General features: G+C 45.3%; 2 protein-coding genes across 18 annotated transcripts in view; both read left to right on the plus strand.

Moving 5' to 3' along the window:
* Nucleotides 1–3,802, plus strand: part of LOC122366534 (beta-1,3-galactosyltransferase 1-like) — a 77,285-nt gene extending 73,483 nt beyond the window's left edge. For all 10 annotated transcript variants that reach the window (XM_043338899.1, XM_043338900.1, XM_043338904.1 and 7 more), the window contains one exon: nt 1,371–3,802. In XM_043338899.1, coding sequence (XP_043194834.1) covers nt 1,371–2,123 — 753 coding nt within the window. In that variant the 3' untranslated portion in view covers nt 2,124–3,802. The remainder of the gene's footprint in view (nt 1–1,370) is intronic.
* Nucleotides 3,803–11,683: 7,881 nt separating this feature from the next.
* Nucleotides 11,684–16,231, plus strand: part of LOC122366525 (mitochondrial import inner membrane translocase subunit Tim22-like) — a 29,692-nt gene continuing 25,144 nt past the window's right edge. Inside the window, exons 1-2 of one of the 8 annotated variants that reach the window (XM_043338884.1) lie at nt 11,684–11,940; nt 15,306–15,572. In XM_043338884.1, coding sequence (XP_043194819.1) covers nt 11,895–11,940; nt 15,306–15,572 — 313 coding nt within the window. In that variant the 5' untranslated portion in view covers nt 11,684–11,894. Of the gene's footprint in view, nt 11,941–13,521; nt 13,798–14,722; nt 14,903–15,305; nt 15,573–16,231 lie in introns of those variants that run through there. The other 7 variants (XM_043338888.1, XM_043338882.1, XM_043338880.1 and 4 more) reach the window with 7 other exon arrangements.

Here is a 16,231-nt window from a genome sequence, read left to right on the forward strand (position 1 = left end):
TTGTGACGTCAGCGAAGATCTAACGATTTTTAAATCTTAGACTAAAACCATCGTTAACACGTGGTGGTATACGCTGCTTTGCGCGCAACGTCTGCCGCACTTTAAGGCTGCCAAATTATTGCTTCCAAATAAAGTCGCTAGTAACAGGGGAGATTCCAAAAAGTAACCAAAAGTAAAAGCCTAATATCTTGAAAACCAGTGAATATTTTTCGGTGAAATTTGGTAGATATTCGTTTTCGCTCTTTCTGAACCAAGGGACATCACTTTCATGCCAATTCATTAACTTTTTTGAAGGTGGGAGGGTCCCTTTAACCAAACCTTAGTCCCTAAAAGCTAGCAAACCAAAGTTGAGCGAGATGCGATTTGTTAAGCACCCGCTAGATCCCAGACTGTGAAAATGCATAAGAGTTGACATTTGTTTTCTTTGACCTGAATTGTGAGTCATCTGACATCAACAATAATTTTGAAAATAGAGACCGAAGTTTCGGAGTTGCAGTGGGCTCTGTAGAGCCCCCCGCCCCAGTCATTCGCGTTGTGTATTGGAATATACGCCAGTCCAATGCTGGTTGCCAGTCGATATTGTCTGTGACGTTCAGTGAGCGCGACTCAGCGGTGAGCGGCGGCGGTTCCCGGTGCCAGCGTGGCGCGGCGGTCGGGCGGTCGGCCGCTGTCCAGCCGGCGTTTCACTGACCCCATTGCTGGCACTGATTACACAGGCCGCCAGATAGGCCCCGATAGAGAGGCGGCCGCGCCTCACTATCGACCACCTATCTACTGTCGGCGTGGGGGGACGCAGCTGTGAATTACGGACACTGTCACCAGCTGTCGGCGCGCCCACCACCTACCTCCCCCCCCCCCCCCGCCCCGGCCGTGCTCTGCTGGCGGTGGGCTGAGCGTGCGCTCGACATCCGGATAATCAAGGATAATTTTCCGGGATCACCGGGATCATTCGGTGTTTTAGGCTGTCACCGTGCACAACAAACATTGCAACGATAAAACAGCCGTTCGTAAAGCAAAAACTATCTAAATTCTAAAATGTGATTAATTGCATCCATGGTCCCTGCAATACCAAATAATTACCGGTGGTCCCGAAAAATTATCCCTCGTTTTCCGGATGTCGAACGCAAGGTTAGTCGTAACGCGTGACCACCAACAGCTGACCTTCCCTTCCCTCCGCTGCTGCAAACGTTCTTGCCAAATCACATGTTGAGTGACTTTTTATGACTGATGTGCTCTGGATGGACAATGGCCAGTCGGGCGATTCGCCAGTTCTCCTGGGGTGGCTGCGCTCCGCAAACGATGTGCTACTCTGTGGTCTCCAAATCCGTCACTAGGTGACTGGCTCTGACGCTGTGAATGTGTGCCGCCAGGCCCGCGATGCCATTCGGCAGACGTGGGGCGCGCGGGACGCGCTGCCGGCCGACGTCCGACTGCACTTCCTGGTGGGCACCACGGCCAACGGCTCGCTCTCAGACAACTTACGTGCCGAGAACGAGGTCCACGGCGACATCGTCCAGCAGGACTTCGTCGATGTCTACAGCAACCTCACCATCAAGAGCGTTATGATGCTCAAGTGGGCTACTGTGAGCTGCAATCCGAGCTTCATACTGAAAGTCGACGAAGACATGTTTATCAACGTTCCAAATTTGGTTTCGTACCTTCGTGAGGACAAGCATGCCTCACCAGATCTAATTCTGGGCTGTGTCATCTGTAACGCAGTGGTGGTGCACGACCAGTTCTCTAAGTACTACTCTCCGAGGTACATGTACGCCCGGCCGCGGTTTCCCATGTACGTGTCGGGCACGGGCTACGTGCTCGGCTACCGGATCGCCGAGCGGATCTACCGACAGGTGCTGAGCACGCCGCTCTACCATCTGGAGGACGTGTTTCTCACCGGCATGGTGGCCAGCCGGCTCGGCGTGCTGCCCACCGACCACGCCGGCTTCAGCTATGTCAAACGCAAACTGGACCCGTGCGAGTTCCTGCGCGTGGTCTCGGCGCACAAGGTGTCGCCCGACGAGCTGCGCGAGGTGTGGCGCCAGATGGCGTTGCCGGACGTTCAGGAGCGCTGCCGGGCCGCCGAGCCGCCCAAGCCGCGAGCCCTTTCCAAGTGTAAGCACTGACCGGCAGACGACGCAAGGTCAGATGTCCGTTGGCCTTTTCAGACCAGCTGTGATACGCGGCGACGCTTCCCCTTGCCGAGGGGCCCGGAACGGCTGAGCTGAGAGTGCACCGGCTCCAGGCTTCCCGGGTTTGGCCACCTACTGGCCAACTATAATGCCATGTGAGTCACTATTTCGTGCTGATGTTTGGATCTTTGAAGGTTAGTGAATGCTAGATGAAGAACAGTCACCTGGTTGCTAATATTCATCTGAGCAAAGTGTCGTCGATATGTTTTGTAAAAAGGTGCAGAAAATGGAGGTGCTGACACACAGTGCTGTCATGAAAATAGGTTGACTGACCGATTAAAGCTAGGCTATTGGTTTTCGCTTAGGCGTGTATGGTGAGCGGCAGATTTACACATCCTTCTGCGGATGTAAAGACATCATGACCGTTTTTAGTGATGATTTTTGTCCTTTCGGACGACATGCCTTACACCGCACAGTGATTGGAGTTAGCGCAATGGTTGGACAGGAGCGTACCACTGGTCACGGGGGTGATTTGTCCTTCATGGATCGAAGTGGCGAGATGTCGATCTATGATACCGAAATATTGTGCCTAATTGTACATTTATCGCCATTCCGAAGGAAGCTTGAATTATTGTAATGGGTTTAGTTTATCCGCAGGGGAACACTTGGTAGGCTTGCTTGAAGTGCACGAAGGTGTCGTGGCGTGATGCGGCCCGATGAAGGGCTTCCATGTCTCGAATGTTTTGTCCATTTGCTTTTTGGAAAGGCGAAAAGTTCATTATCGTATTCAAAGTCACCAGCGTTATTCTACGTTGTATACTCTTAGCCATGCCAGTCTGTCCCTCCTTGCTTGCGGATGTTACCTATCAGTCGGATTTGTGTGCTTGTGTGTGTTGTTGGGTATCAAATATCAATCAATTTATTGACACCGGCGGCATGACAGCGTGTGGAGGACATTACTGCTCTGTGACGAGTTTGGTTGTCATGCTGGGTGGTATGCTCAAGTTAATTGTTCTTTAGGTATCTGTCCTGGTACTAACTACTAATTGATGACAAAATAATGTCGAGACATTGACTAGTTTTGAAACCTCCTAACTTCCTTGATTGTATTTGCTCGTAAGCCAACATTTGCATGTGAATCGATAATCTATGATGCTGCTGTGGTTTGCGTCGTACTAAGCTGATTATGAGAGTTTACCTACAGAGTCTATCCAATGGATGATTATACTCATCTATCATCTAATTACTAAATGAATGCTACCCAACTGCTCTTACCTCACTGCCATGATCTACCTTACGTCGTCTTCCTGATTGTTTCCGCTGGCGTTTTCGATTTCTGATGTTTGTGAGTGCTCGCGACACTTATGATGCTTTGGCAGGGCTACGTAATAGCGCGGTGCTTCGCCATGTTCGAACCGTCAATTGAAGACGGCAGTCATATAAATCGATTTATTGACGTGGTAGGCACGCACAATTTTAACAAATGCAAGTAGAGCTTGTCGCCAAAGGCCTTAGTAGTGCTTAATGTCGTTGAAGATCAGCCTAGTCAGTTTCTTTCAACGATGACGCAGAGCAGATCAATATAAACCCGGGCGCGATTGTCCTGCTGTGAAACATTGCTGTAATTCGTCCTGCCCTTGAGGATCGGTGATGAATACATTTTCAACAGCTTATTCTGGCTCGTGTTCACTTCTCGAGCCAGAGTATTTGATATCGGCTCCGGGCTCGACCCAGCTTCAGCTGTGGATAGCTGCTCAATGACCGGGCGATCACAGCCCTAACTGACAACGGGCAACACCAAAGGGCGAGCCTGCCAACGGGTATTCGGGCATCGTTGTCACTGGTCTCTTCTTAGGTATCTCATCTCATTTCGTCTCATCTCATCTCATCTCATCTCACATCTTTTATATTTAACACATTCATTCAAAACTAACAATCAGTGTCACCTCGATTTCTCAGTGATGCAAATGGGGTTCACGAGTGGCCAAATCGTTATCGTATATCGTTATATTAAATCGTTATATGGCCAACCAAAGAAATGCTCGGTGCATCTGAAATCACATAGCTTTCATATTTTTGTCAAAACCGGCCTCGTGTTGGGGAAGCGGGGGTAACACCGCCCCCCTAAGCTTTTCGCCAAAATGAGAGAATATGTGTGAAGTCTCTTGGTAGTTATTGTCTTGGTTACAATATTTAAACATTTTCTCACGTGTTTTAGGTACTTATTTTGCATGCTCCTAAAAGGTTTTCATGTATCACGACTTTTAAAAATACCTTGCATATTTGCCGCCTACAAATTGTGTGGGTAACCCCGCCACCGGTGTTGATGTTAACCCAACCCATTCCTACGAAAGCTTTTAATTGTTCAGAGATCGCGTGCGATGAGTTTCCTGTAGGTAAGTGGTAATTTTCGCAAATAATCGGTAATGGACACCTAAATAGGTATAGGTTCATCAGCTGTTTGCCAGGTATATACAACTGGCAAGTGCTTGGTCGGGATGCATGAAAAATAAAGTAAGAAAATCAAATAAGCTGCTTATTCCCGACTTAGCAACATCTACGAACATAATAAAGCGTGTCTTTGGAGTTTCATCACTTATCACGCTAAGAACAGGAAACACCGCAACCTCAATTGGGGTAACACCGCCACGGGGTGGCGGTGTTCCCCAATAAGTGATCACAAGCAAAAATCGCCAGCGGCAAGAATGTACTACACGGTTCAAGCAAACCTATCTTACTGGACAAAGCCGATCAGTTATTTTTCGTTGTAATTAAGTAAATCAAAACGAGTCTCTACTTTAAGACATTCAAAAGTGCTCCCAACTCATCGAATTTTTATAAGAGAATGTGCATTTTTCTTTAAATGCCCACATTGAGCTTCGATTACACTGAAACATCGGAACACAAATCAGAAGACGCTTACCTTCGTGCGGTTAATAGGAAATAACGGATTTTTACACTTCACATTTCATACTTTCGCCGCCAGATGGGGTGGCGGTGTTTCCCACAGTGGCGGTGTTCCCCCCGCTTCCCCTATAATTGTCAGACGTCGTGACATTTTCTATGTCGTAAAATGACGGGTCAGGTGCTTGCAACTTCAGACGCCGCTAGCGTGCGTCCATTTCAAACAAATACAAAAAGGTGCATCAAGGGGAATGTCAGTCCTGGTGTCTGAACTGTGAAAAAGTGGGTCACTCATGCTTAGCCAGGGAGTGCGAGGTGTGGGTGAAGGAGAATGAAATTTGTTGCATCAAAACAACAGGATGTATCATATCCGCAGGCCAGACAACTATGCCACCACGACTCTTGAATGGCCTCTTCAAGTCCCCTGAAGTGCCTTTATTGGCCTAAATGGACCCGTGATTGGCTTATGTGGTCCCTAATCGGGTAGTAGGTATATAATAAGAGGTATTAACCTTACTCTCATATTAGCCAAAAGATATACAATTTCAAAAAGACAAAATACAGTTTTGGGAGCTTTCGGCTTTGCGCCTTTATCAACCGTTATGTATTATTTAGATCATTTTCGTCACAAACTTGCATGGAACAGAAAATTCGAATTGGTACGAACATGCAGAAATCACACACGCACTTCCCAGCTACTCTTTAAAAACGCATCTATGCAAAACTTACAGAGACATAAAAGATTTATCTTGAAGTGCAGAACAAGATAGTCATGTCGAAAACATGAGTCATACGTTCAGCGGAGATAGTATATATCGTGAGTACATCATCAATAATGGGTCCCGACCCCCCGACCAACATTAAAAACATGGAGATAAGCATATATGAGGTAAGTACATGCATGCATGCGATAACAGAAGTGTACAACAGCACAGCCGCACGGCGCACACCCGCGCACACAAGTTTCCACGGTCAGTCAGTTTAGATATAATGACCACTCAGATGATAGGCCAAGACGAGGTTTGCGTGTTAAGAGTGGGTTGAAGTTCGCGAATAAAAATGGATTCCCAAATTTTTCTATCTGGGCCGTCTTTTGACACATGCAGAATCTTGATTGAGACGTTTGAGCAGTCCAGTTGCACAGAGTGTTTCGTTTGGTGAAGGCCAAAAGGGGTGTCTAGTTTGTTGTTTTTTGCATCTCTCATGTGTTCATTATATCTAAGCCTGACAGATCGGCGTGTTTCACCGACATACACAGACTCGCCTTGTGCGCACAGTTGACATTCCATCTGGTACACCACATTCTTTTCATGACATCTCCCATGCAACCCTGCCTCACAGCATGGACACTTCCTGCCACTTCCTGCCATAAGAGACATTCATAATGTCTCTCAAAACTGTGCTAAAAACCATTCAAGATAGTAGGTATATACTTGCAGCAATGTCATGATTAACCCGCGCCCCGTAGGGCTACCGGCGGACCCTACCACCCGTAGGGGGGAGGGCCCTAAGATCTCGGAAATTTACCAGCCGATTTTCAAAATTTAAACGGTGTTCGATAGCCCCACCAGGGAACTACCTTGTGACCAAATTTCATTGACCTAGGTCAAACCGATGACGTCACAGTTCTAGTCAAAGGTCAGATTGTTACCGTTCACAGACATTTCAAGAAAAGTGTTGTGAAATCGAGTAAATTGGTAAGTTATTGAAAACCATCGATGGTAGGGTAACTGTGGGGAAAACGCACCCCTGGGTTAAACGCCTCCCCTAAAAAATCGTATTTCTTATCGACCGATAGGTGTTTTATCCTGTCTTTCAGAACAGTCAGCTGCTTCCCAGTAAACATGCCGACGTCGGCCCAGCGTCGGTTCAACCTCGGCCCGACATCGGCTGGACGTCGGATATGCCCGCATGTTCCGACGTCCAGCCGAAGTCCAGCCGACGTCCAGCCGACGTCGGGCCGAGATCGTTTGCCGAGGTTGACGAGATCGTTCGTCGTTGGACCGACGGGGCCGACGTCGGCATGTTTATTGGGACAACGCGCCAAAAATATCAACCGGCGGCGGGCTTCGAGCCCCCCAGTCGCCGACGTCGGCATGTTTACTGGGACAACACGCCAAAAGCATCAGCTGGCGATGGGATTCGAACCCCGTGTCATTCGAATGCGAGGTTAGTGCGCTAACCACTACACCACGCAACCAGCTAGCGAATTTGGTTTGTTTTGTTGGGTTATGCCCTTTCGGTCTGACAAGACCATTTCAGAGCCGGAAGGATCATAGGATGGAGACATTGGTCTTCTTGGCGAGCACCGTGGGTCCAGTTCATATATGTAGAGTCCCTGGTCCCATTGCTGTTACGTGACACTTATTGGAAAGGGCGACCCCACAATGGATTCATATAGCCACTCTTACACACCTGCACCAACGTTTCCCAAAGTGTCCCTTTGATAAGTGGCACTTTGGCAAATTGACACTTGCCGACTGGCCTTTCTATATGAACTGGGCCCGGCCCTGGTGAGTTGCCGGGGCTGAGCCTGACCAAAGGATAGGCCGAGCACTGAGCAGCCCCCAAGCACTCACCGCACCCGGCTACGGGCGAGCTCGGCTTACGGGCAATCCCAAATGGGATAAAGTTTCCCGTCCAGTCCGGATCAGGGGGTTGCGGCGTGGAGGAAGATTTGAGTTTCCTGAGGATATTTTGAATACAGAAGCTCTTTATGAAACATGAAACATGTATTTTATATTATTTTAACGGTCAAAACAGCGGCCGATGTCGGTCCGACGTCGCCCCGACGTCGGCCCGACGTCGGCTGGACCTCAGCAATTGATCTCGGTCCGACGTCGGCCCGACGTCGGCTGGACCTCGGCTGGACGTCGGAACATGCGGGCATATCCGACATCCAGCCGACGTCGTGCCGAGGTTGGACCGACGTCGGGCCGACGTCGGCATGCTGACGCCGAGTTGCCGACGTCACCCCGACGTCGGCCGACGTCGGGCCGACGTCGGCATGTTTACTGGGTTGTTTACGTAGGTCTCTATTTCCGGTTCTGCGTCTTGAGGAGCAGCGTGGGTAGGTGCTGATGTTGGTTTTGGGTGTTGTTTTTGTTGTTTTTACAGAAGATTCCTAAGATTTTGATGCCCTCTTTATATCACAGAACTTGCTATTGCGCACATCACTCAAAACTGCGTTTTATTGTCATTCTGTTGAATGTATTATGCTGCGGCGTTAGTGGCGCGTTTTTTGTCAATATTTTGTTGACCGGAAATGGAGTGGATGGGGCAAGACGCCTACCCGATGCATGGGGCAAGACGCCCCCAGTTTTCTGAAAGGGGGGCGTTTTGCACGGTGGTGAGAGCTTGGGTGAGAGTGCAGGGTAGCGCCCTGTAGGTCGGGGCCGAAAAGGCCTCTCCCTGTCCTTTTTTGCTGATATATCCTAAACGACTGCGGATATCGTCACCAAACTTTCAGAACTCCTCCGGGCATCCATTTTACACATTGCAACAAAATTTTATCCCAAAGGCTATGATAGGTTGACCACAAATGACGTCAGAATGACGTCAAGTTCTGCCATGTTCATCATTTTCTGTTGATGGATGGGGTGGGGGCGCTTTGCACATGGGTGTGGGCGTATTACTTAGGGTATGGGGCAAAACGCCCTTTTGTAAGGGTATGCGAAAACCTTTTTGGGGGGTTAAATACCACACGCAGGTGTCTTTTCTTGGTCTCAAAGCGTAGTAAAAAGAATGAGCTACATGTTGGTGCCCAAAGGTTTGTTTGAGTGTCAGAAGGTTTCGCGCTTAAGGGGGGCGTTTTTGACCTATTCACCCTACATTGTTCGTCAAACACATACTTCGCTATCTGAGGTCACTGATACCAGGTCAGGTCACAGAGGTCAGGTCACTGGGGGTCACAATATGAAAGTGTCGTGTGATAGGGGAGAGCGGGGCCAGTTGAAACACGGGGTCAGATGAAACATGGCTTTATTTTCAACAGTATGCAACATATGGCGTTGCCGACACCACTGCGCATCCGCGCTCGACCACTTCCTTTGTCAACGGCGTTTGGGCGACAAACGGACGGTAATTTTGATTTGACACTTGTTTTTGTGTTTTTAGGGGCGTTTGGGAGAAATCGTTCTTATGAATATTTTGTGATATCTCATATACCTTTGTTTGCTGAAAGAAGAACTCCTGGCTCCGGACTAACACCTTATTTGGCCCTTCATTCAGCATGATGCCGTCCCTCCAGCTCGTTTGACATGTGCTTTACGGCGTGTGCGAGATGGCGGGAGCGGATGGGTTCAATTGAAACGCTTCTCTGAGGGTCAGTTGAAACAGGGCCACAGGCCGTTTCAATGGACCCCGGTGACCTTTGCAATGGTTATTCTTCAGGGGCTGAAAACATTAAAGGAAATAGTCCACCTTTGAAATGAGCTTTTAAACTGAAATAGTAGTTTAATAGAGCTCAATTTTTGACCCCTTTTTCTCCAGCCTTTTGCTTGAAAGCACACTATAGCCTGAGATATTTCTCATTTTTCTCATCCGCCCATTTTACCATAGTCTATGTACTTTATGTCACCTATTATAAGGAACTTTGCACTTTTAGCTTTCCAACAACCTATTGAATGTAGCATTTGGAAAAGTAAACCGGACAAAATATATCCTTAAGAAAGTGGCCTTAACCCGCGCCCCACTGGGGTCTGTGTATAACACGCCCTACTGGGGGGGGGGGGGCTATTCATAGCCCCCCCTCCTAACTCCGAAACTACTGGGCCGATCGTCAAAATTCAAACGGCGTCTGATAGCCCCGGAAAAACTGTCGAGCGAAACCTAATTTCATTGACCTCGAGGTCACCGATGACGTCACAGGTCAGGTCAAAGTAAAAATTATTAGCACTTTGGCTTGTTCACATTTTGGGCTCTGGCCGCCGTCTTACAAGTCAGATCAGGCTCATTTTTGGTTTCCACACTCGTGAACAGATGCTCTAGATACCTTGAGGGTACCAAACTTGTACTTTGATTTTCAGGTCAGGGTCAGGTCATCACAGGTCACGAAAATATTATATCATGCGTCGGTCACGTGACACATGTTTTATGGTCCATTTAGGCCATAGATTTCGAATTTGATGTCGTCTGTGTCATTCGAGGTCATTTTGAGTCGAATTTAGCTTAGGTCAGGTCACTTTCAGGTCAAAAAAGGTCAAATTTTGAAGTTAAAATTTTCAACAAAAAAGGTGTCTATTGGATGCAGTTTGAGCTCAGGAACACGATGGTCCCATTTATATTGGTGTACGATGTCAAATACGTACTGAAAAAGTGATTTGAAAAATTAATAATTGTGAATTGTTTGCAATAATGCGTATAACTTGGCCATATTTGAAGATATTTAGCTAAAACTTGCTAGAGTTAGTCATAATCATGCGTTCTGTCACATATGTTCCGGTTTTTTCGAAAAGTCAAAAACTTTTTGAAAAAAATATAAAAATATAAATTTTGAATATTATTATATAAAATTTTCGCAATTTTCAAAATTTTGAAAATCCGAGATAGCAGTTTGATAGCGCGGTCAATTCTGAGTCCTTTCATGCAAAGAAATTGGATCTAGCTTAAAAACTGAGCTCTTGGGAGCGATTGCCGTGGTTCAATGTTTTGCGTCGAAATCGGACGAACATGACGTCACTCTGACGTCATTTCCGGCCGACCTATGGTAGCTACGAAGTTCAAATTTTGACACAAGGTGTCAAATTGATGCAGCCGAAGGTACTGAAAGTTTGGCGTTGATACGTCAAGCGGTTTGGAAGTTATTGCAGAAAAACGGGAGGGGGGGCTATAAATAGCCCCCCCCCAGTGGGGCGCGGGTTAAAGAGGAAAACATCCCATTCAGGGCTGGGAAATCTCTCATACTTTCATACTCCAGTAGGTAGCAGATATCGCTTTATTGTTCCATCAATTGTAGCAAAATGAACATTTCTCTCTTCCGTACATCATAAAGAAAAATACAATAAAAACATCAAAATTCGCACATTTTCAAAATAGAGGTACTACCAGCCAGTGATCTCGTCGGCGAATAAGAGCAAAACATCTCTGTAAGACTAACACAAGTTCAAAACGTCAGCTTTGTGCTCCATTTTATGACGAATCTGGCGGCTCTTTGTAGCAGTTTCAATTGTAGCATCACTAATTCTTCATACTCTGAGTCGTGTAACAAAAGGTATCTGCTACGCCTTTTTATGCGCTATCTTTTTTATGAATATTGCAAAAAGGAGTTTCATTATTTGTGAAATATTCAAATTACATATTTACGAAACAAAACAAATTGTTTTTAAAGGGGCATTGTTCAATGATCAATAAAAATACGAAAAGAATCAACTCATTCTGCCCATGGCATCTCTAAAAAGCCATCTTTTATGATACAGTGCCCTGTAACGTCTTTTATCCTTTTTGATGACGTCATATACAATTTTATTCAGTTTTTAATGTATAATATTGTTAAAATCATACTTATTTGAACCAAATTAGAGTTTGAAAGAACTAATGAACATTTTTTGTAAGTTTTATTGAGAAATTGTGTCAAAAATATGCAAATTACGTCATTGCTGCTTGTGTATTTTGTTGATGCATTGTTTCTGGCGCATTAGAGACAATTCTAGTTGTCGTTTCGCGTGGATAGTTCAGTTGAGTTTGATGAGTGTTTCTGGGTGTTTTTGAATTATTTCAGCTATTTTAGCTTTTATTTTGCCTCTATTTTGGGGAAGTGGGATATTCCAGGCCTAATTTCAAGTGTTGCAATGACAACTGTCCCTAAAGCGGCGTGCAGTACACAGTTAAAGAGCAAGGTAGCCGCCCAGCACGCAAAGCAAGATGTGTGAAGATATAGGGAGATACCTAAGATCGATTGGCGCAGAAGGTGAGATCTGATTTAAATATTGATCAAGTAACGCCCAGAAAAGAATTTTTTATTTACTTTTTTACATGTTCAATTAATTATTGTATTAACGCTAAACCTTGATTGGTGGCAACTGGCAACTTTTGTACAGCGGGCTCGGCATGCACAATGATTGTAAATTGTTGACCAGACTGAGCAGCCAAATCAACCTGATTTCTTTCAAATACTTTCTGCCTGAGTAGGCTGATACAATCTGAATCCTGAAGTTGCTGGAATGCTGATAGGAAAATTCTAGGGATCACTGGAGCTCTCTGGTGCTCTCAGGTGGTGCTGGAACTTGCCCTGAGAAAGCCCTACAGCACCTTATTTTGATATTTGTATGCTTTTTCTAAACCTGAGTAGTGAGTACCTACAAAGAGTAAAAAATAAGAAAAAGGACATTCACAGGGGACATAAGCAAGACACTATCTGTTTTTGTTTGTGCAACCAACTAAATAAAAACATTCAAAGCTCAATTTGAGAATAGATAGAAAATGAAAGTGGAAAGCTCTGTCCAGAATTTTGATTACTTGTAAAATCATTTTCTCTAGCAGAAATGATGTGAGGAACATTTGTGGCAATGTAGCTAATAAAGAGTTTCTTGTATTATCTGGTATGTAGCAGATTCAGCATTTTTCCCAGCCCTGATCCCATTGTTAAAGGATATATGGTGCAATTGACCCCATGGGCTGGTTCAATTGACCCTCGCATCGGGGTCATTTGAAACGGGCGTAGAGCTGCAATAGGCGAAAACGTAAAGTTGACCTTTTGAGGTCACCGAGGTCACATGAGGTCACCATATTCGAAACGGCTGATGAAATCGCATACGCTGAATCGACTGGTGGTGTTTTCGTCACGATCGGCCCAGTAGTTCCTGAGTTATAGAATGGCTGCAATAGGCGAAAACGTAAAGTTGACCGTTTGAGGTCACCGAGGTCACATGAGGTCACCATATTCAAAACGGCTGTTGAAATCGCATACGCTGATTCGACTGGTGGTGTTTTCGTCGCGATCGGCCCAGTAGTTCCTGAGTTATAGAATGGCTGCCACAGGCCACATTGGTCATGTGACCTCCCAAGGTCACCGAGGTCACCTGGGGTCACCATATTCGAAACGGCTGATGAAATCGCATACGCTGAATCGACTGGTGGTGTTTTCGTCACGATCGGCCCAATAGTTCCTGAGTTATAGAATGGCTGCAATAGTCGAGAACGTAAAGTTGACCTTTTGAGGTCACCGAGGTCACCTGAGGTCACCATATTCGAAACGGCTGATGAAACCGCATACGCTGAATCGACTGGTGGTGTTTTCGTCACGATCGGCCTAGTAGTTCCTGAGTTATAGAATGGCTGCAATAGGCGAAAACGTAAAGTTGACCTTTCGAGGTCACCGAGGTCACCTGAGGTCACCATATTCGAATCGGCTGATGAAATTGCATACGTTGAATCGACTGGTGGTGTTTTCGTCACGATCGGTCCAGTAGTTCCTGAGTTATAGAATGGCTGCAAGGGTGGCGGTCGAATAGTGTTGTCCAAAAAGAGCGCTAGCAGCGCGCCACTCGACGCCGCAATTGTCAAAAGCGGCGTGTTAGTATGCTTTATTATGAATGATGCAAGGAATGATGTGTGTAAAAGTGAGTTTTATGTTGGAATAATTAATAATAATGGAGGAATTGGTTGGAATAAAATAAGTTATTTTTATTCTATTGGTTGAAGTTTTTATTCAAAAGATTTCGGTCTATAGCATTGATATTTACTGAAAATACCTTCGTTTGAATAAATTGCAGATATTTGGCAACTGAAGTGTTAGGTAGCCCAAATTGAAATGATACGTAAAAAGGTAAGAGACACCCTGATTATCATTTGAGGAACGAAAATATATGAATTTCCCTTATAAGACTCGCTCAATATGCTATTCCGCGGTTTATGCCCCGAGGGTGTCCGAGGGTTTCCGTTAGTTTGTTGTTGGAGTCCGCTCGCCGGCGAGCCGACGTCACCACCTGTGACGTCGGCTTGCGAAATGAGTCATACCCTGCACACAAAGTAGCCGGCTGCCGAACAGCGCCCTGAGAAAATCATATGCACTGTGAGAAAATTGAATGTTGATTTTTAAACATGTGATATCTTCCTGATAATTTCTATATCAATATGCAGTGGTGGATCCAGGGGGGCAAAATGGGCATTTGCCCCCCCCCCCAAACGGCATAATTTTAGCATTACGCCTATGGACGAGGCATGGAAAGAATCGATAAATTGTTATGGTTTGCCCCTCAAAAAACTCTGAGCTGGATAGCCTCTGTCAATATGTACATTTTTGGACGAAATTAGAACAGTGGTGACGTCATGCTGTCAAACTTGTATTACAATGTAACATATAAACTATGGACGGAACCGCTTACTTGAATATAACCTCGGCAACAGCGAAAAACAAATTTTCCCCCAAATTTGTTGACACTGTCCCATTGTACCGACATTGGGTGCCTGCTGCCTCCAGTGACGTCATCATCATAGTATGTTAATTTTTTCAATGAACAATTTCTGGGTAGGTACTTATTGTGCACAATTTAAAATCAAATATTCTTTTCAGTAAGAAATTATTGGCCAGGCGCTGAAGCTGCCAAGTGCCAAAACTCTGTGAGAGCTCAGAGCTTCGATAATGAACTTGGAGCCAGCACCTTTTGAAAAAAACTGTAGTGGCTGCATGCTTCTGTTAGATGTGTTGTTACACAAATCGTGTATACTGCTAAATGCTAATTAGAAATGACAGGTATGCTCTTTTATGTGTTTTTAGGTTGTTGAGTTTTTAGGTTGGTATGTAACGTTAATGTTATATGCCGTACAACTGATTAATTAGTTCAGACATAATTCTTGAGAAGTCGGCTATGACCGTGGAGCTCAAGCTGTAGCTATGGGCAAATACAAGCTATGAGTCTGTGAAATAGAAGGTAAACAAATTTGATGAAATTGATCGTCTGTGAATTCTTGTGAAATCAATGTGCGCCAACCAGTTTTCTCAGTAATTCAGCTAGCAATTTTTGTGCTGTGTTCAAAAAGACGTTTACAGTGAAGGGCAAACTTAAAATAAACGAACTATATCTAATTTGTTTTGTTTTGGGTGTTCTTATTGACACAGCCTTGGATATCTGTATTGGAGACTGGAGTAGGTATTTTTTCCTCATTATGGTAGGCATGATCCCTGACTAAAATGACTTTGGTTTGGATGTTTTGTGTGGCTGTTTGAACTTTTAAAAGGCATATGTTCTGTGTTGATCTCATTACCTTTGTTTTGCTCATTCAAATGGTAGTTCTACCCAGTACCCTTACATGCCAAAATTTGTGCCTTTGCAGCTACAATGATTTCAGACATCAGAGAAGCTCCTGGTCAACATCATTACACTAGTACAGATGCAAGAGTTTTTGAATCAGTGTATGGACTTTCATTGGAAAAGATGGATGATGTTTGTAAATACATGATGCTGAATCCAAGAAGATATAGAGAGAATATTCAAGTACCTACTATTCTGACTCCTCCATACATCAAAACAAGAGAAGAAAAGATGGTGCAAGCTTTCTTTGAAAGCTGTCCGTTCAAGGCTGGCATCAGTGGCATTGCAGGTCAGGTTAAAGTGCTAACATTGATTTAATACTAGGCACCTACTTACCACCTATCCCTGACAATGTAGAAGGTTATTGTCACTCATTTCAACATTGTTTTGAACTCAGGTTAAGATTAAACCTTTACCTATCTAATTGGGTATAAGGGTGTGTCATTTCAATATTTTTCCTCCAATGCTTTTCTACAGTACTTTCAATACTTTTTGTGTTAGGGACCTTGACTTTTTCTCTCAGATCAAGCGCTCCCACTGATTTGTCTTTTGCTTATGAGGGTGTGTATCATTATGCTACATCGCCAACGTCTCACGATTCGTTGCATATGTCTTTTCACGGCAAACATAGAACGAAACATACCCCGCGTTCGATGTCTCTAGGACGACGAAGATTCTACGTCGCCCGGCCAATCACGTTCCATAACATTAACCTCTATAGTAACCTTATAGAGGGCTTTTATTAATGTCAGTGGTCCATAACCGCAGCCGGGCCCCCGCTGACCTTGAACGGGATGGCCGGACGGCGTAGAATCTTCGTCGTCTAAGAGACATCGAACGTGGGGAAAATCAGAGGCCGGTTTTACCCGTTTTACCAACAGAAAAAAGTCGCCTGCTGGATTTTCCTCAACCCGCGCCCCACTGGGGTCTGTATAACAGGCCTCCTGG

Source organism: Amphibalanus amphitrite, unplaced genomic scaffold, assembly GCF_019059575.1.
Source record: "Amphibalanus amphitrite isolate SeventyFive unplaced genomic scaffold, NRLGWU_Aamphi_draft 000814F_arrow, whole genome shotgun sequence".
Lineage (NCBI taxonomy): Eukaryota > Metazoa > Arthropoda > Thecostraca > Balanomorpha > Balanidae > Amphibalanus > Amphibalanus amphitrite.